The sequence below is a fragment of the Nomascus leucogenys genome, chromosome 22a (genome assembly GCF_006542625.1).
Source record: "Nomascus leucogenys isolate Asia chromosome 22a, Asia_NLE_v1, whole genome shotgun sequence".
Lineage (NCBI taxonomy): Eukaryota > Metazoa > Chordata > Mammalia > Primates > Hylobatidae > Nomascus > Nomascus leucogenys.
The window spans coordinates 99662269-99682643 of record NC_044402.1 but is presented as its reverse complement, the minus strand read 5'-3'; the positions used below and the strand labels follow the sequence as shown (position 1 = coordinate 99682643).

At 38.1% G+C, this 20375-nt stretch overlaps 1 protein-coding gene across 3 annotated transcripts in view; it reads left to right on the top strand.

Moving 5' to 3' along the window:
* Nucleotides 1–20375, top strand: part of SATB2 (SATB homeobox 2) — a 190725-nt gene that overhangs the window by 96413 nt on the left and 73937 nt on the right. For all 3 annotated transcript variants that reach the window (XM_003253903.3, XM_030802779.1, XM_030802780.1), the window contains exon 7: nt 14039–14511. In XM_003253903.3, coding sequence (XP_003253951.1) covers nt 14039–14511 — 473 coding nt within the window. The remainder of the gene's footprint in view (nt 1–14038; nt 14512–20375) is intronic.

Below are 20375 nucleotides of genomic sequence, written 5' to 3'. Positions count from 1 at the left end.
CCAATGGAAAGCTTATTGGTAGTTTAAGTGGAAAAATGGTGCATGGGGAATGTCTTGAGCACTCAGCTTAGACATGGACTAATTCCTTGCATGGATCTTAAGAAGCTCATTCCAGCTGTACTGTAACTGCTTTGTTGGGCTGAATATACTTATTCATAACTGTTTAAAGATATAAAAATGTTTGTTAATAATGTAGTTTGTAGATTAAAAGAAATGAGCTTGCAATCTACTCATATTTGTACTGTTTCTGATGTTATTTTAAATAGACATTAAGAAAGGATGCAAAGGGAAAAATGATCTATTTCCTTACGCCCCTCCCTACTTCTCTTGCATCTATTCATCCATCCAGCCATCATGTATACTTACTCTTTGGAAGAAGCATAAGACATAGTTCCTGCTTTCCAAAAGCCTACAATCTGTATGAAATGCTTAATTTATAACACATATCTTGTCACTCAAAAACAAATTCTAGCTTCTATTTTATATATAATACCTGGCAGGATTCTAAGGGCTGGGAATACAGTGGAGGGCATTACCTTTTTCTTCCTCACAAGATAATTGTAGTCATAATTAAGTAAATAATTTTAACTAAATGTTTAGTGAGCACTTCTGCTACAGGCCGTATTTAATGCTAGAAGCAGTGAGAAACGTCCATACACACATAAGATATGCTTCCTACCTCTAGTTGTGTTGCCCTTAACCTGGCAGGAGAAGCGGCTGTATAAATGGATCAGGTAAATATACAGTAGTGATATAAACTAGTGTGATGGTGGCATAGAGGAAGGTCTGGAAACTCTTCTTGCTAGGTTTGACATGGGGTGGGGGGGTGGGCAGTTAGGGAGAGACAGCGCATGAATTATACCTTAAGGACAAGTGGAGTTACTGCATCAAGGAGGAAAAGAAAAGGAGGAATGTTTTGGGCAACCGCATGATCATGAGTACAGATGCAGAGGTACAAAAGAGCATTGCATGTTTAGAAAATTACAAGTGGCTGTCCAGAATGTCTAGAATGGCAGTACATTTATCCTGATACTATAATATAGCAGGTGCTCAGAATGGCTAAGCTTTTGATCAGTAAAAAGGCAAAGGTAGAACTAGCTGGATATAGGGAGGGTAGTGACACCAAATGTTGATAGAAATGGTTGGGACCTGGCCGGGCGTGGTGGCTCACGCCTATAATCCTAGCACTTTGGGAGGCCGAGGTGGGTAGATCACGAGGTCAGGAGGTTGAGAGCATCCTGGCTAACATGATGAAACCCCATCTTTACTAAAAATACAAAAAATTAGCTGTAATCCGAGCTACTTGGGAGGCTGAGGCAGGAGAATTGCTTGAACCCAGGAGGTGGAGGTCACAGTGAGCCGAGATCACGCCACTGCACTCCGGCCTGAGTGACGGAGTGAGACTCCGTCTCACAAAAAAAAAAAAAAAAAAAAAAAAAAAAAAAAAAAAAAAAAAAAAAAAATGGTTGGGGACCTGGCTGGGCGATCATATTTGTTGTAACAATGAAAAATAAGGCTGAGAAGGTAGAGAACACACCTTAGGGGTCTTTGAAAGCCCAGTTGAGGTATTTTGAGAATCCTTGAAGGTTTTTCAGCAAGAGAGTGACATATTGAAAATGAGGTTTTAAGAATGATTCCTCTAGACACCATCTGAAGCTGTATGAGGGTGTGAGTGGGTGTATGGCAGGAAAGGAGGTGTGTGGGAGGGGGAAGGTTGGTGTGTACACCTGGTGGAAGTAGGCAAAGTCGAATCTATTGCAGTAATTGACGGAAATGGAGTGGTGAGGGAAGTGGGGCCCTGGCTTTGAGTGGCACAAGTGAAAAAGACAGGAAGCCACCAATGCAAGAGGTTCAAGCAGAGGAGAGCCATGAGACTTGGTGAGAGTAAATAGGGGTATGGGAATGAGAAGGAGACATGCAAGCAGAATCCAGGTTTTGAGATTAAGTGACTCTTCATGGTTGTGACAGAAATAGGACAATACCAATGGAGACAAAATTGCTGATACCTCAGTGAGAATTGACAACTAGGTAGAAATGTCCATTAGGCTGTTTGAGATGTAGAACCAGCCGACTAAAGGACAGGAGGGAGAATAAATTTTCGGGCCACTTTATTGGATGACAATTGAAATGGTACCAAATGAACATTCCTTAAAGAGGAGAGCAAGAACAGGAGAGGGCTGGAAGCTTTGAGAGGAAAAGGGCCAGGAGTTAAGAAGATGCACCTAGAGAGAGTGAGGTATCACCGAAGCCAAGGGAAGATGAGTTACCGGGGGAAGTATTATCAGGGGTGCAGTGGAGGGGCAGGGGATAGGAGAGGGCATTGGAGGCTCTTGGCTTTGGCAGAAAGGATACCATAATGACATTGGAGGGAGCTGTCTCTCTGCAGTGTGAGAACAGGGAAAGCCTATGCATCTACTAAGGGAGGGGTGGCAAGGACATGAGAGGAAAGAGCCTAAACGTGGCTAACTGAAGCATGAGGGCTAAGTGTAATTAGCAGAAAGAGGATGGAGCCAGCAGTTTGGAAGAGGAAGAGGAGTGATAAGCAAGAGCCCACCAACCAGGAGGGAATGGATTTGAGGCTCAGATAATGCAGTGCCTTTGAAAGAAAGAGAAATAGTGATGTTTTCTTCAGAATCTGGGAGTGAGGAGGGTAGGTTCTGGAGATGGAGTGGACGGTGAGGATGGGCAGCTCATGCTATGAGGTGTGAGGCTGGGCTGGCATGACCTTCTAGCAGTGAAGGAGAGAATGGTTGGCATGGGGGCTTGGTGGTGAGAACACCTGAAATAGGATCTGGACAGACCATGTCTGGGGAACAAGGAGTGTGCTTTAGATTGCTCCTAGTTTCAGATTTCCATTTGTCCTGCCCAGAAACAGAATAAAACCTCGAAAACACAGATAGGGGTGATGGGGGCTGACAAAGAATCTACAGAAGTGTGAAATGAGAGACTTTGTGTGTAGACCATGAAATGCCCAGCTTACTTAAAATCTGATGATTGTGGGGATATCCTCTTCTATTGGGGAGACCAGCAGGTGAAAATCAGAGAACTCTTTTGGTTTCTTGATCAATTAAATAAAGATTATTACCTAATTTTCCTTAGACGATTACAAGGTTCAAAGCTGAAAAGCACTTAAGCTCATAAGGTGCTTGAAGCACTTAACTATAAATGCTATGTAAGATGCTAGGACTGAAATCACATTGCCTAATGGGAGACAGTTATTTAACTATTTGCCTGACTGATGAATGGCCTTCATTCCACCGTTTGCAAGAATTTGAGACTATTTGACCCTTGGAGTCCTGAACTCCCAAGGGAAGGGACATGAATCTATAATCATCTAGAGAACAAATCAGACTATGAGTTCTAACATTGGGCCTTTCAGGGTATCACTTTCTAAGTTCTATGTACCATAGAAGTTTTGATTTTTGACTAATCCCCCTTCTGGGCCAAAAGCTCCTTGAAAGAACTTCAGAGGTGGAGGTTTGGGGAACACAGGAACATACCCATTTTCTGTCCTCCCCAGAGTCCTGTGAGCATGAGGCCTTAAACACAGTGAATACTTAGTAAATATTAATAGAATTGAATGTAATATAGATGAACTTATTTGAATATATGCATTTAGAACAGTTTTATTTTTATGCATATTATGTGGTGCACTAATCTTATTTGCTACCTGATCTGTCAATTGAGAGAAAAAAAAGAAAGAAAAGTCTTTGCTTGTTTAGTTCATGTTGCAAATGTCCTTAGCAAATGTGATTGGTTAGAATCATTCTATTTTTCTACTAGTTATTGAGCTAAAGACTTAACAATAGACAATTCAGTTGAATAGGACAGTAATACCTTTATAAAGTACAAATTAGAGACCATTTGTGTAGCCTAAGATAAACATGCCTTTGAGGTTTTCACAGCTAGTTTATTGAGTATTTTTCTTAATATAGTGGCCTAAAACATTAAAGTTCTATAAAATCACAGAGACTGGTCAGAGGAAAAGAATGAATCAGAATTGATTGTTTTCTTTGATTAACTTTTCTTCAGGTAGGTTGAATTAAAGAATTAATACACATGGAATGCCAACTGACAAAGGCAGAATTTTCCTAAGCAGTAATGTTAAGTTTCAACAATATGATTTTTTTTTACTATCATGTGCTGAATTCACCTTAGAAGTTATAGTTTTAGATTAAAATAAAGAGTAAAAATAAAGATTTTATTAGATATAAGCAGTTTTAACCTATGTAGAATGTTATAGGAATACTTGAAATGATCAATGATATCAAACTGTGATAAAGCATTGTTTGAAACCAATAGGGACAATAGTGTTCTGGTACAGAGGGTGGAGACTAGGAAAGGTGGATAATGCTCACTTTTTCCATGGAACATAATGGGTCCTAGGAGCTTTTATTACCAAAGAAACAGAGGTGTCCACATTTGAGTTACTTTATGGTGGATATATATGTTTCTGTGGAGGTTAATATGATGGAAAAAGGAAGTTGATAATAAGGGGAAAATACACCTAAGAAAACCAGTCATATGGTATTATCACAATGCTGGCTGGTAGACTTTGCTTATGGGCTGTTTTATTAGGAGTTAACAAGTTGGCTCTGAATATCTTGCTGTAGGCAGGGACTTTGCAAGCAAGTTCTCAACCCAGAGACAAATTCTCTTGAACAAATTTAGAGAAAAACAAAATCTTTGGGTTTGGTAGCTAGTTCTTTGTTTTTCTTTTTTCTTTCTTTTACTCTTCAGCTCTTTCAAGCTCAATAACTTTTTAAAATTATATTTGGTGAACTCTTCTGGTAGTAGTTTTATTTGTTTGTTTTAATGGTATGGGATTTATATCTGAGAGATCTATTAGCTTTGGCTACTGCAATCATGTCCGTCTGTGTTTGTATTAACAGAATTTTTTTTGTATAATAAATTGACCTTATGCCTCCAGTTATTGACTAGGAGAGAATAAACCAGAAGTATTTTCAGTGACTAGGCATATTCAGTGTTGGCAGATGGGATACTATTCTGGTTTGTTGGGGGAAATTAGCATTATGTTTCCTTTTTAAAAAGATTTTAACCCAATGAAAGACTTTGGGTGGACAGTGGGGTTGTTGACCTTTAATGTGTAGCCCAGCTGAGTGAAAGGAGACAAAATAAGTATCAGGTGGAAGCATATGGAATTGCTGTTTTTGTGGGTCAAAATTGATACATATCGCCAATTTCATATAGTTCAATTATATATGAATTTGTGATTGCCCAAGATTCTCAAGCTTATTCTCAAGTTATATTATATGAGTGTGCATACCCAATTTCATTTCTTGTTGGCTACTTGTTTCAAAGAAATAATTTCTATTTATAGAATTTATAGGGTACTCGAGAAAGCTCTCTGCTGTGTGATTCATATCTTTCATCAGTCAGGTGGGAGTCCATGCTGATGACACTCATTTTGGGACAAAAGCTTTGGCCTCGAGAAAAATAAGATAATGGGAGGGGATTTATAAAAATAAATATCACTATATTTATATAGTGATTATATAGGCACATATATATGTCTTACAGATGACTAGAATGAATTGCTAATAAACTGACAAAATAGGAATTTAAAGGAGCTATCTTTTATCATCAAATAGAAATGCACTTTAAATCATAGGCAGATGTTATGGGCCCATCTACATGTAGCAGACAGTTAAATTGTCTGAAGCAAATATATTGATGGAGTTTTTTAAAGTTAAGATTATTCAGTACTGTATCTCTAGGGGCTGCCATCATTCCTGGCACATGATAGTTGATTAATAAATGTTTATTATATGAATTTTAATGTAAATAATTTAAGTGATTAGCTGATTCAACTGTTGAGGAATCAGTGATTTCATCACTTTTTGAATTGACGGTCTTTTCACTCTATGTTACACAAAGCATACAGTGGAGGCTCAGGTTGAGCTTTTACCATTCAGATGACTTATCCATCCTTAATATCACATACGTGTGCCACATGCACTTGTGCACACAAACATGCAAATACAAAGTGAAACTTATCGGTAAGAAAGTTGATTGCTCCTGACCCAAATCCTAAAGCTATTAATAACCACATGCCCCAAACCAGGCAGTTCATCTTAAGCAGCGGAATACAGACTGCAGGGTCCTAAAGGCATAGGTTTGAATTCAGAATCTTCCATTAACAGGTTTGTAACATCAAACAATTATGACACTGAAGCCAAATAATGACATTAAAGAAGCCAACTGAGCTTCAGCTTCTTTAATAAAGTAGGCATCTTAATATCAATGTCATAGAATTGTTGTGAGAGTTAAACGATAATGATGTGTAAGGGATTTAGCTCAGTGCTTCAGCTACTATATAAATGGTAGGGCTTGGTGTTACCTGAAATACCAATACAATTTGAAAAAGGTATGTTAGTAGTAAAAATATGAAAATTCTTACACTTATAATAAATATATTTTTTCTAAAGAAAATCCATTAAAAAGCACTTATGAAACATTTAGGCCTTAGAACTTGACTTTGAGTTATGCACAAAGAGAGGAAAAAGTAGCCATGTGGTTTGTGTTTTCTTATTATGAGGCGAGAGCCAGCAGCCTTAATCATTTTGAATATTCCTAAATATTTATCTGCATTTGGACAGTTATTTGACCTAGTGCACATTTTTTAATTTCTCTGGTATTAGACAAGATCCTTGTCTTTAAAAATTGGGCTTCAAGGTTTTAGAGCATAAGGAGGGGAAGCAGAGAACCTGGAGAGGAGGTTTGTAAATTTAAGGCATTCATATGCTCGAATATCTGTTTTCTGTGCTCTAATGTTTGGGTACCAATTTGAAATTGTTGGTTTGATTGGCAACTTTTTTACTAAGAGTGCGAAAAGCAAGCCAGTGTCCTTTTTTACATTTGTAGAATCACTTCCAGAGTACTTTCTAAGGTTGAAAGACTCATAGAGAAATTCTGCAGTCGTGTTTTTCTTTCTTTCTTTCTTCCTTTCTTTCTTTTCTTTCTTTCTTTCTTTCTTTCTTTCTTTCTTTCTTTCTTTCTTTCTTTTTTTTTTTTTTTTTTTGCTTATGTTCTTCTACCCAGGGTTTCTAGGAGAGGTTCTGGGGAATACTAGAGTGTTATCTTATTAAGGAATCCATTAGCACTCATTCATGCTAATCCATTTACATTTGCATAAGCATCTTAATGGCTTAAAGAAAAATCCATAGGCCAGAGATTCTGGAAATTTCTCAGTGCAAAATCTTTTGCCCAATTCATTGCTTTCTACCCATTATAACTATGGACAAACCCCAGGGGCTGTTTCACAAAAGCAACTGTGTTAAGGTTTGCAGCATGAAAATACTACAATAATAGCTCTAGAAATATTATCTGTCTTTTTAGCACTATTGATAAACTTGCAAGAGCAATACTGTAATTAATATTGCTATTGCCACTATATAAACAACTATTTTTCTTGTAATGGGGAGTTTTCATAGAGATATCTAAGGAAAGTCTTAAATTCCTGCTAAAGAGTAAAGAGCAGAAGCAAGTATTCTGAGAAAGATAATTGTTTTAAAACAGTACTTTTAAAGATGCTCTTAGATAAGTAACCTGGAAGGTTACTTTAAGACCACTTTACAGGTAATCCTTCCCATTTTACAGATAATCCCCAGATCACTCATCTAGTTATAACCCAGGCCTTTGAAATTTCAGTTTGCTTTTCTTTCTACCTTTCCTGTGCCACCTTGCTATTATTGGCAGGCATCTGTGCCAATCAGATGGCTTCACCTTTTGCTCAAAAACCTTCAGAAACTATACTTTGGGGCACTAAGTCATTGGATTATATTTTGCGCATTGAAATTTTATAATATTTACATAATTGCAAAAGAAATAATAAGAATTAAGTGCCAGAATATAGGAGTGAAAGACTATATATATATATATATAGATACACACACACACACAGACACACACATACATATGTATATACATACATACGTGTATATATATACACATATACACACACATATATACATATATACATATATACGTGTGTATGTGTGTGTCTGTGTGTATTATTTTATTTTTTTGAGTTTTGAAAATGTTCTTGTAACAACCTAAAATATATAAATATATATCAGGGATTTATAATATTTAAAATAAATACCTGGCTTCCTGGATGCACCGTAAAAAGTGTCTTAAATAAGATTTTTGGACCAAATCCTTTTAATTGTAATGCAGGTAAATTCCTGAGGGAGGAGTATAAGTCTCTCATCTATGAACAGCCAGCCACAGGCAGCAATTGTGAGCATCTGAATAGCTAATGGTCATAGGGTGCTCTTGGTTAGAACATTGTCGCTGTGAACTTGGTGAGGTTTTAGAAGTTTCTGAAATTCTGATATAGGGCTACAAAGGCCCTACCTACTTTAGAGTTAAATGGAATCCCAGAAGCTTAGAGGGTGGTTAGAAAATGGCTGCCCATTCCCTGCAGTTTTCACTGAGTCCCAGGAAACTTGAAGCAATCTGCAAGATCCTCTTAGAACTCTGAGTTTCTCAGAGACCTGAACAGATTCCAGATCTGAACTGTTTATCTGGAAGGTCCCTGGACTGGTACCTTTCCCCAGATGCTGGAATAGCTACCAAAAGTCTCACAGCTACTGGACATAGAAGCATTTGAGCCTCCCTTGCCTTGACGGTTTCTTAAACCGTGTTCTGTTTGGGGACTTACATTAGAAGCTGGGGACATCATTCCTTTCCAGGCAATTCCCTCTCCAGTACTCACCCTCAAGGCTTTAGCCACAGTAGAATCAAGTTCACTGTGAATTAAATTAATTTAAATTAAAGCTCTGATTTAAAGCCCTGGGAGCAGTTGTGAGTTATTTATTTATTTATTTATTTATTTATTAGACAGAGTCTCACTCTGTCACCCAGGCTGGAGTGCAGTGACACAATCTCGACTCACTGCAACCTCTGCCTCCTGGATTCAAGTGATTCTTCTGCCTCAGCCTCCTAAGTAGTTGAGATTACAGGCATGAGCCACCACACCTGGCTAATTTTGTATTTTAGTAGATACCAGGTTTCACCATGTTGGCCAGGCTGGTCTCGAACTCCTGATCTCAAGTGATCCGCCCTCCTTGGCCTTCCAAAGTGCTGAGATTGCAAGCATAAGTCACCGTGCCGGGCCAGCAGTTGTGTTTTTACTGTCTCTTTAATAAGTAAGCATGTTGCCTTTATCAGAATATTTTCTGTTGTGAATGTGAACATTGCTTTCACTATCAGAGACAGCACTACCTTTTACCCTTCATTTTTTCCAGGATTTCTGATCTTCTGCTAAATACTGCAGGGATAAGATGGCCCTTAGGGCCAAGGTGATGTCTTTGGTCTTGGTTTAGTTTAAGACAGACTTAACATGATGTTTTCCATTACACAGTGAAAAAGCAAGAACACAAAACCAGGCACTGCTGTTAGGTCTGTGTTTCAGACGTTGTGATTACTTTCAAATTATTTTAAAAGAAAGAAGAGAAAGGAAGGGAGAGAGGGAAGGAGGGAGTAAAGGGAAGAAGAGAAAAAGAGAAGCAGGAAAGCAGGAAGGAAGGGAGGGAGGAAAGAAAGAAAAAGAGAAAAAGAAAGAACGCTCAGGCTCAATTTTCTGATACAGTCTGGCACATCCTGATACTCCCTCTCTTTTTTAAGCATCTGTACTTCACTTGCTGTGACTTAAGAGGCTAAAAACGTTATTCTGATATTATTTTTATGAGAGTGGCAGCAAGAACTAAATTAAAATGTTTTCAATTTAGGTAAAATCAGCCAGGCACGGTGGCTCATGCCTGTAATCCCAGCAATTTGGGAGGCCGAGGCGGGTGGATCACTTGATGTCAGGAGTTGGAGACCAACCTGGCCAATGTGGTGAAACCCCGTTTCTACTAAAAATATAAAAATTAGCTGGGCACCATGGCACATGCTTGTAATCCCAGCTACTCAGGAGGCTGAGGCATGAGAATCACTTGAACCTGGGAGGTGGAGGTTGCAGTGAGCTGAGATTGCACCACTGCCCTCTAGCCTGGGTGATGGAGTGAGACTCTATCTCAAAAAAAAAAAAAAAAAAAAAGGCAAAAACCTGTGTAAACGGTTTCTGAAATCGTGTTCTGCCTTGGTCATTGTAGATGCATCCTTTTGATAGCATTTGATCCTTAGTCATTCTTAAAGTCAGGATGATAATTTTTTTTCTTCTTCTTTCATTCTTGGGAGTAAAGAACTTGGCTTTTACTGATAGAACTATTAGGAACTGAAAAACATAAAGGGTGACTAGTCTCAGAGGCAGAATTTTAAAACTGGCAGCCTATGGGCAGATCTGGTTTTCAGAAATGTTTTGTTTGGCTTTTATTGTATTTTGAAATGGCATTAGTTGCTAACACTTAAAAATTAGGAATATCATGTAAAATCCACATTTTTTGTTTTTCAAAAAAAAATCTAAAGAAATGACAATATAAGAAAGACAGAAACTGGCTGAGGTTAGGTAGTGGTTGCTACCTTTGTACTGGTTAGACTTTCCCTCCTCCACCTAGTTCTTCTGCAGCTGGCTTTTCTGGCTGTTATCTACCTAAACAGGTAGGTATTTGCATTTGCAATTTCTTCATTAATGTTTACTAAGTAGTTAGTACTTCATGGTGTTACTATGGGTGTAATATGTTGCTATGTCTCTACAAGATACTTCCATAGTTACTCTTCTTAACTGTAAGAATTTATAAGGATCCACCTGGAAACTCATAAGGATAGAAAGAATGATTATAATTCAGACTCTTATTGCACCAATTCATATAGGTTTCATGGAGCTCTGATGTTTATGCTTAATTGTGTACATGATTTTGACTAGATCTATGAATGAAGTATTTTTAAATTATATGATTTAGATATATCTCAAGAAAATAAACTCACTCAAATGTAATTAAATTGTTGAAAAATGAAAATACCAAAATTTTGGAAAGTTAATGTTTGGTCAAATAATGCATTCTATAGGAGGATGGTTCTATGTTTTTTCAGTAGAAAATGAAATAGATGGCCAGGTACAGTGGCTCATGCCTGTAATCCCAGCACTTTGGGAAGCCAGGGCAGGTGGATCACCTGAGGTCAGGAGTTTGAGACCAGCCTGGTCAAGATGGGTGAAACCCCATCTCTACTAAAAATACAAAAATTAGTTGGGTGTGGTGGTGGCATACGCCTGTAATCCCAGTTACTTGGTAGGCTGAGCACAAGAATAGCTTGAACCCGGGAGGCAGAGGTTGCAGTGGGCGGAGATCGCACCACTTCACTCCATCTTAGGTAACAAAGTGAGACTCGGTCTGAAGCCCCTCCCCCCACCAAAAAATGAAATAGATAAAATATTTCCTTATTAAGAACCTGAAAACGTAATTTAATATCTGAATTTATCTTTACTTTGACTGAATTAAAAGCAAATAAACAAGCAAAAGTGAATCAAATATTTAACTGAGACCAAATATTTCTGTCTATAAAATAAGATTTTACTTTGGAATCAGTTCATGGTCTGTTTACCTTTCTTTTTCAGTGATGAAATTATGATGGTAATTCCTGTTCTATGGAAACTGTTAGGTTATGTTATCTGAAGGCTCCTAACCATTTGCCTGGTTTGATTTTAAGACTATGTACTTTAATGTTTAATTAATACAATAATTGAAAAAGGTTTGCCTTTAGAAGATGAGTAAAATAATTTGTTTTCTTAACCTTATGAAGGAAAGGTGACACGTAAAACAAATGAATTACACTGTAATGATTAGGCTGGGTACAATGGCTGGTGAGGCCAAGGCTGGTGGATCACATGAGGCCAGGAGTTCGAGACCAGCCTGGCCAACATGGCAAAACCCTGTCTCTACTGAAAATACAAAAAATTAGCTGGGCGTGGTGGTGCATGCCAGTAATCCCAGTTACTTGGGAGGCTGAGACAGGAGAATCACTTGAACCCGAGAGGCGGAGGCTGCAGTGAGCTGAGATCATGCCATTGCACTATAGCCTGGGCAAAAAGAGTGAAACTCTGTCTTTAAAAAAAAAAAAAAGCAAGCAAACATTGTAAGGATTAAATTAGAAATTGAGCCCTAAAAGAAGTTTGAAGTAAACTCTTGACTTATTTGGAAGTTTATAGGAATGTTAAGCAAGAAATCAGGTTTTCTTTTTTCTTTCTTCTTTTTTTGGAGACAGAGTCTCACTCTGTCACCCAGGCTGGAGTGCGGTGATGTGATTTCTACTCACTGCAACCTTCGCCTCTGCCTCCTGGGGTTCAAGCGATTCTCCTGATTCAGCCTCCTGACTATCTGGGATTACAGGCGCGTGCCACCATGCCTGGCTAATTTTTGTATTTTAAGTAGAGACAGGGTTTTGCTGTGTTGGCCAGGCTGGTATCGAACTCCTGACCTCAGGTGATCCACCAGCCTCAGCCTCCCAAAGTGCTGGGATTACAGGTGTGAGCCACCATGCCCAGCTTAACTGAGTTTCTTTAAAAAGCAGGAAAAAGCACTGTACATGTCTAAATATAAGGTGATACCAAGACTTGGGTGTTCACATGTTTTCCTAATGGGATATTTTTCATGCATAAAACTTGTAGACATGGATATAAAATAGTTAAATATCTACCCACATTTTAATGTATTATTTCCACATATACATTTTTAAAGTCACATATTACATAAAGTATTAATTTAGAAATACTACTTTTTTCCACCCTTACAGTTCACTGACTTTATTCAGTGCTTCACATGTGATTTGGCATCAGTGTCTGTCATCACCAACTCCCCTGTTTTGAGTCATCTCACCCAGTTGTCCAGCACACATCATTTCTGCCTAAATTTTTTGAGACTCAGTATTTTTTTTTTAATAAAACCATGATTCTGTCACGGTTAACTATATGCCAAACCACACATGCCGTTTGTATAATAGGGAGACAATTATTTTTTTATATGTGTTCTATAGGTGAATATGTTTGATCTCTAGCTTCTTAAAGTTGTCTTTAATGGACTTTTGCATAGTCATATCCAGCATTTGCAATTATAAAAAAAATTTCTAAATTTGTATGGGTTTTTTGCTTTCAAAAAGAGATCTTGTTAGATTATATTACACCTATAAGCATTTAAAACTAATAATGATGGGATTGTTTCAGCCCCATTTCTTTTCTTCAAACCAAACTTTGTCATGATAGAGTAATACAGAGACTTGGATAAGGATTTGGCTATGAGGTGACTGTCTTTCCTGAGACATTATCTTAGGGAAAGAAAAATGCTTGCCTTATGCTTTTATATATATGATACTTACTTTTCCCTTTCAAAGTTATTCTTTTAATCTTTATTAAAGCACAATATAATGTAATAAAGCAGATAACCTGAGGAGAACTTCATTTAATGGCAAGTTGAGGTGATGTTATTAATTTTGTGATCTTATTTTTTGTGATTATTAATTTTGTGATCTTAATTTTTTTTCTTATCTGAGTGCATAGCACAATGTTTAAAATATCAATTTCTTAAAGAAACATTTCTATAAAAAAGATAGCAAGTGAGTCAATAAATGGATATACTATGTGGTAGACATTTTTTAATGAACATTTCCATAGTTGTATAATAATATTTATGTGAGCTTTTTACTAGAAGGTAGCATTTAATTTGGCAGGAATGTTGTCCTTGTCATTTCCTGATAACCATTAACTACATACTACAGAAGATAAGAACAGCTGGTGCTTTCATAACAAAGGGTGATTGGGGAGATGATAGAGCTTGGGGGATCTAAGGGGATTTGGAATGGTCAGTGGTTTCTGTCTTGGCTGTTTAAAGAAATGCTTACTTTTAAGAATTTTAACTAATTGAAGTGGCAAATAATTTTACTTTCATATGTTCCATGAAAAAAATCTATTGTAACATTTTGCAGAAAAGAATATCACTTTTATGCTGGAGCTTCCATGATTGTATGAAAAAATGTTTATATTATTAACATACCAAAAGTATGCTAATTCAGTTCTACATATATTAGCAATAAATTGTACCAATGAAAATAATGATTAATTATCACTTTTATCTCTTAACAGTGGAAAGAGTGGAACGAGAAAATCTTTCAGACTATTGTGTTCTGGGCCAGCGTCCAATGCATTTACCAAATATGAACCAGCTGGCATCCCTGGGGAAAACCAACGAACAGTCTCCTCACAGCCAAATTCACCACAGTACTCCAATCCGAAACCAAGTGCCCGCATTACAGCCCATCATGAGCCCTGGTCTTCTTTCTCCCCAGCTTAGTCCACAACTTGTAAGGCAACAAATAGCCATGGCCCATCTGATAAACCAACAGATTGCCGTTAGCCGGCTCCTGGCTCACCAGCATCCTCAAGCCATCAACCAGCAGTTCCTGAACCATCCACCCATCCCCAGAGCAGTTAAGCCAGAGCCAACCAACTCTTCCGTGGAAGTCTCTCCAGACATCTACCAGCAAGTCAGAGATGAGCTGAAGAGGGCCAGTGTGTCCCAAGCTGTCTTTGCAAGAGTGGCATTCAACCGCACACAGGTACAATTAGCATTAAACACTGTAATTAACAATAATACTGGGGACAGAATTGAGATAGGTTATAATTATTTTTATCTCTTTAAAAAGTTTTATGGATCTCAGGACATAGAATTAGATTAATTAATAATGCTTAGTTAATGAAACTATTAACATTGATCCATGCATGACCATGATTAATTAACTAATTGATTAATTTTGATGAGGTAATGGACATCTTTGAACCCAACATGCAACTCAGGACCCCAAATGTTACTAATGACTTGGGTATGTACTCTCTCATCCTCTCCATTTACTGTTTCCAGATGTAACCCTGATCTTGAATTTTGTGGTTATCACTCTCTTGCCATTTCTTTAAACAAATTATAAAACTATGCATGCCCAGACAATCTATTTTTTTCCCTTGGTTTTGAACTTTATAAAAGAAATAAAATTATGTTTTATAATTTTATAAGTAAAGTTTTATTTAAAAATTTATAAAAATCCTTCAAAACATAAAAGTTAGATTTAAGATATTGATAAAATGATAATGGATAGTTTACTTTTATTTTTAATGTTTGAGAGAATTATATGCCAATATAACACAAAATGTTGAAAATGTAAACAGTTAATTCACACATGTCTTATTTTTATTGAGGGTGCTTATATGTAAGACATTCTTTTCTGCTAGTAGTTCTTAAACTGGAGTGTGCATCAGAATCCCTGGAGGGCTGTGAAACACAGACTGCTGGGCCTCATCCCATAGTTTCTGATTGAGTAAGTCTGAGGTTGGACTCAGAAATGGACATTTCTAACAAGATCCCAGGTGATTGTGATGGTACTGATCCGGGGCCACATGTTGAGAAACACTTACCTAGCCCTTATATGAGTAAGAACAAAGCAGATGTGCATAATCTCAGGGAGCTAACGATCTAGTGGTGAAAACCAGGTAACCAGAAAATTAGAGTAAAATGTAAAGTGTTATGAATAATGTTGGAGAGTGTAAGCAATAGTTGTGGTGGAGCCGGGCACGGTGGCTCACGCCTGTAATCCCGGCACTTTGGGAGGCTGAGGAGGGTGGATCACGAGGTCAGGAGATCGAGACCATCCTGGCTGACACAGTGAAACCCTATCTCTACTAAAAATACAAAAAATTAGCCGGGCACGGTGGCGGGCACCTGTAGTCCCAGCTACTCGGGAGGCTGAGGCAGGAGAATGGCCTGAACCCAGGAGGCGGAGCTTGCAGTGAGCCCAGATCGCACCACTGCACTCCAGCCTGGGCGACAGAGCAAGACTCCGCCTCCAAAAAAAAAAAAAAAATAGTTGTGGTGGAGTTTCATGGTGAGCTGGAGGTGAGGAATACTTCCAGGAGAATGAATATGGTAAGCCTTCAAGAAAACAGTAGGTTAAAATTTCAGCACCCTTGTAAATGCAAGGCAGGAAGCTAAGCTCTATGTAGATGCAAAGAGGAAAAAGATAATGGGCAAGCACATATGTAAACAACGCTCTAGAGTATTAGGTTGTCAATGGGTTAGACCTTGAAGGATTAATAAAGTACAGCAGGCAAAGATGATGAAGAAGAAGATTATTATTTTAAAGTAAAGAAATTCATAGGAAAAATGTTGAGTTAAAAAATGCAGGAATAATTTGAAGACATAAAACAACTGATTTCTGAGAAAAACCCTATGAATGTGCAGAATGTAGGAATGCCTTCATTTATCTGTTGCCTGTTCAGAGACGCATGATAACACACATTGTAGATGGACCTTACAAATAAAAGAAAGCACACCGGATTGAAACCTCAATAATTTGGAAAATACAGGAATGTTTCTAAATTTAATGATTACTTCAAAAGTTAAGGGGCTGGGCACAGTGGCTCACGTCTGTAGTCCTAGCACTTTGGGAGGCCAAGGTGGGCGGATCACTTGAGGTCAGGAGTTCAAGACCAGCCTGGCCAAGATGGTAAAACACCATCTCTACTGAAACAAAACAAAACAAAAAAATAACTGGGCGTGGTGGTGTGTGTCTGTAGTCTCAGCTACTCAGGAGGCTGAGGCAGGAGAATCACTTGAACCCAGGAGGTGGAGGCTGCAGTGAGCCGAGATCATGCCACTGCACTCCAGCCTGAGTGACAGAATGAGACTCCACCTCAAAAAAAAATAAAGTTAAGTGAAAACTCTCACTGGCGAGAAATCTGATAAATGTTGGTAAATTGGATTGCCTGGTGCAAGTTAACACTCAAAAAATGCACCTAAGTGAAATGTTATACCAGTTATAAATATTTTATGTTTATCAGTGGTTCATTGTTAAAGAGGGTCTGTTTACTTTTGGTTTCCACTTCTTTTGCAAGAAAACATTGAGGTAAGAATTTTGTAGATACTCTTTAAGCAATACTGTGTGAGTTAAATAAAGAGTGTTTTTGTTAAGTCAGTTAATACATTTTTTCTCTCTTTATGTGAAAGTATGTTGGATCTCTGGTTGAATTGAAATGTATTTCTATTATGTAGGCGATTTAAATTTTTATTAGTTTCGAAATTGTCATATGATTAATGAGTCATTGAAAAGTGAGTTTTTGTGCCGGGTGCGGTGGCTCATGCCTATAATCTCAGCACTTTGGGAGGCTGAGGGTGGCAGATCACGAGGTCAAGAGATTGAGACCATCCTGGCCAACATGGTGAAACCTCGTCTCTACTAAAAATACAAAAATTAGCTGGGCGTGGTGGTGTGCACCTGTAATCCCAGCTACTTGGGAGGCTGAGGTAGGAGAATCACTTGAACCCAGGAGGCGGAGGGTGCAGTGAGCCGAGATTGCACCACTGCACTCCAGCCTGGCAACAGAGCGAGACTCCATCTCAAAAAAAAAAAAAGAAAAAGAAAAAAAGAAAAATGAGTTTTTGTTAATGGTTGGGATTTTCTTAATGGCCTCACGTGGCAAGTTTTGGTTATCTCTCATTATATATATTCTACCTTTTTATGGGAAAAACTACTCTTTTTGGTGTAAAGATATTTTTTATATTTTCTTTGCTTGTAAAGAGTTATTATCAATTTGTAAGTATAAAAACTGCAAGTATAGTTGGTAGTTGATAAAAAAAGGTAGATAATAAAACTTAAAAGGGATGGCACAGATTGAAAAAGGCCTTGAGTGCCAAGACAAGAGCTCTGAACTTTAACAGGCACTGGAAACCATCATAGGTCTTAGGTAGGAATATGCTGTGCTCCCACCATCTTAATTAGATCTTATGGAGGTTTGATAGCAAGAGGGTAAGAATATCATTTAGGAGGCTGCTGCAAGTATCCAGGTGAAATGTACAGAGGTTTTGAACTAGGCTGGTGGGGAGGGTACAGAGAAGAAATATTTTGGAAATAAAATGGACAGAAAGTGTATACATGGATAAAGAGAGGAGTAGAACTGACACCAAGCTTCAAGCTTGATGACTGAGAATAAAGGTGTAATTATGAAGGGAATCCAGGAAGACATGGAAAGAGTGGTTGGAGTAAGGTTAAAGTGATAGTTTTAGATTGGGTTATTTTGATGTTGAAGTGTTGACCGACTTCTTAGGTGAAAATGCACAACAGTCATTGAAAATATGAGTTTATGGGGGGAGGGAGGAGGGATAGCATTAGGAGATATACCTAATGTAAATGACGAGTTAATGAGTACAGCACACCAACATGGCACATGTATACATATGTAACAAACCTGCACGTTGTGCACATGTACCCTAGAATAATAAAAAAAAGAAAATATGAGTTTGGCGCTAGGAAGAAGAGTTATCAGGGCTAGAGCAAGAGATTAGAGATGTTGTCACAGAGCCTGGGACAAGAAATGGAAGAGTCAGGGGAAAGAAGGGAAGAAACCACTGCTATCACCACCACCACCAGCAGCAGCATCAGCCTCAGGAAAGAGAGACAGAAGAAATGCCAGGAGATGGGGGCAGGTAGAGATGGAAGAATAGGGAGACAGTAGTGAGAGTATAGAGGACATGCATGGAGAGTTTGCAGAAGAAGACTTGTCTACTTGTGGAAAGCTGAGAAGTTAAGAGAGAGAGGCTTAAAACCATGTCATGAGATTTGGCAGTTGGTTGGGAGAAGACTGGCGAAGTTTAGAGTATAATTTCATTAAAGTGGTGGGGACGGGAGCCAGAATTCAGGAGTTAAAGAGTGATTAGCTGTTGAGGATGCAGAAGTAAGTACATGACACTTTCCAAAATTTGGTGTTGAAAGGGAGGCCAAAGTGGGTGGACAGTTTGGAAGTGATAGGGGGTCAATTTGAGATCACAGGATTTGGGAAGTTCACAGCATGAACTGGTGATGATACCAATCATTGTGGTTTGGTAACGGTCTTCAGCGGTGCTGGAACTTCAGGACTGGGAGCAAGGAAGAAACAGTGGGATTGTTTGAGGTTTGGTGCTGACATTTTAGGTATGGCAGGAGGCCAAGAGAGGTAAAATCTCTTGTTCCCTTGACTCTTAGATAATTTATACATTCTAATATTGACAGAGTCTGTTAACATCACTTGAAAATGAGTTTGGAGGTCCTGAGAGACTCTCACATGTTCCAGACGTCACTCTTCCACTTTCTCTCGTGATTCAAAGTACTCGGGCAATATTTGTGTGTCCATGGACTGGGGTTATGAAAGGCTCTGGTCCTTTTGAGCAAGTCTGTTGCATACTACTGCAAAATAAAAATTGAAAGGATCTATCTTTTGGCTCTGTATTTTGCAGTTTTCTCTCTCTGTGTGTGTGTGTGTGTGTGTGTGTGTGTGTGTGTATTGTGTGTGTGTGTTCGTTCATCTGTCATTCATGTGCATGAATAGGCATTTCATGGCTAGCCAACATTTTATTGCCTGTTTATGTATACAGCTCCTTTAGCTAAGGATAAAATTGAAAGCATGGTTGTATTACTTTGGATTTTAGAAACAAATACAGTATACATTTTATCCAAGTAGCATGAAGCATGAGAGAAGACTCACAATGAAGCAAAACAAAGACAGACCATATTGGCGAGAGTGTATTCTTTGCCAAGGACCTAGACTCCTGGAGGTCTGTCTTCTCCCATATAATCCTTTTTGTCTATTTTTATGGATTAATGATTTTTCTTTGGCGTTGCCATCTTTCAAGTGCCAAGTTATAAAAGGTCTAATTGAAGCATGGAACACATTTTATTATTTTCCTCCTGCCGTTAAATTTGTAAGATGGCAACACCTAGAAAGAAACATTCACTTTCAATCAACATGAGCTTGAGTTCATGGGCCAGCCTGGAGGATATCAAATGGAAACTGCATAGGAATATATGAGTATTTCCTTTTAAAATTCTGCTTTTAATTTAGGAAAGCTTTTCATCCCTCTGGGATCATAACCTGTTGTGTATAAAGCCCAACCTAATCAAGGTAGATGGTATTGACAGAATGACATAGTTTGAACTTAAGCAGGAGGTCAGCAGGCAGATTGTTTTTTGCTGTATGTACTGTAGTCACTAACAGCAGGACTGGGCAGCTGGTTTTACCAGCGGCATTGTTAAATGGAAAATATGGTATATTATGCCCCATAAAACCAACCATAGATTTTCCAAATGTTTAGACTTTTTTGAGTGGAGTCAGACGTTTATGGATGATATAATGACTTGTCAGCTATAATAAACAAAAATAAACATTGTAGCATATCCTCAGTCTATTGAATATTTTCCAGAAATAGTTCATGATCTCTATTATTCATATATCATCAAATTCAATAAAAAGCATTTTAATACATTTTGTCACCTTATATTTCGTGTTCCTGGATTTGTGCTTCATGTTTATACCAAGAACAAATCGTGTGTGTTCATTTTGTCACCTTATGTTTTGTGTTCCTGGATTTGTGCTTCATGGTTATACCAAGAACAAATCGTGT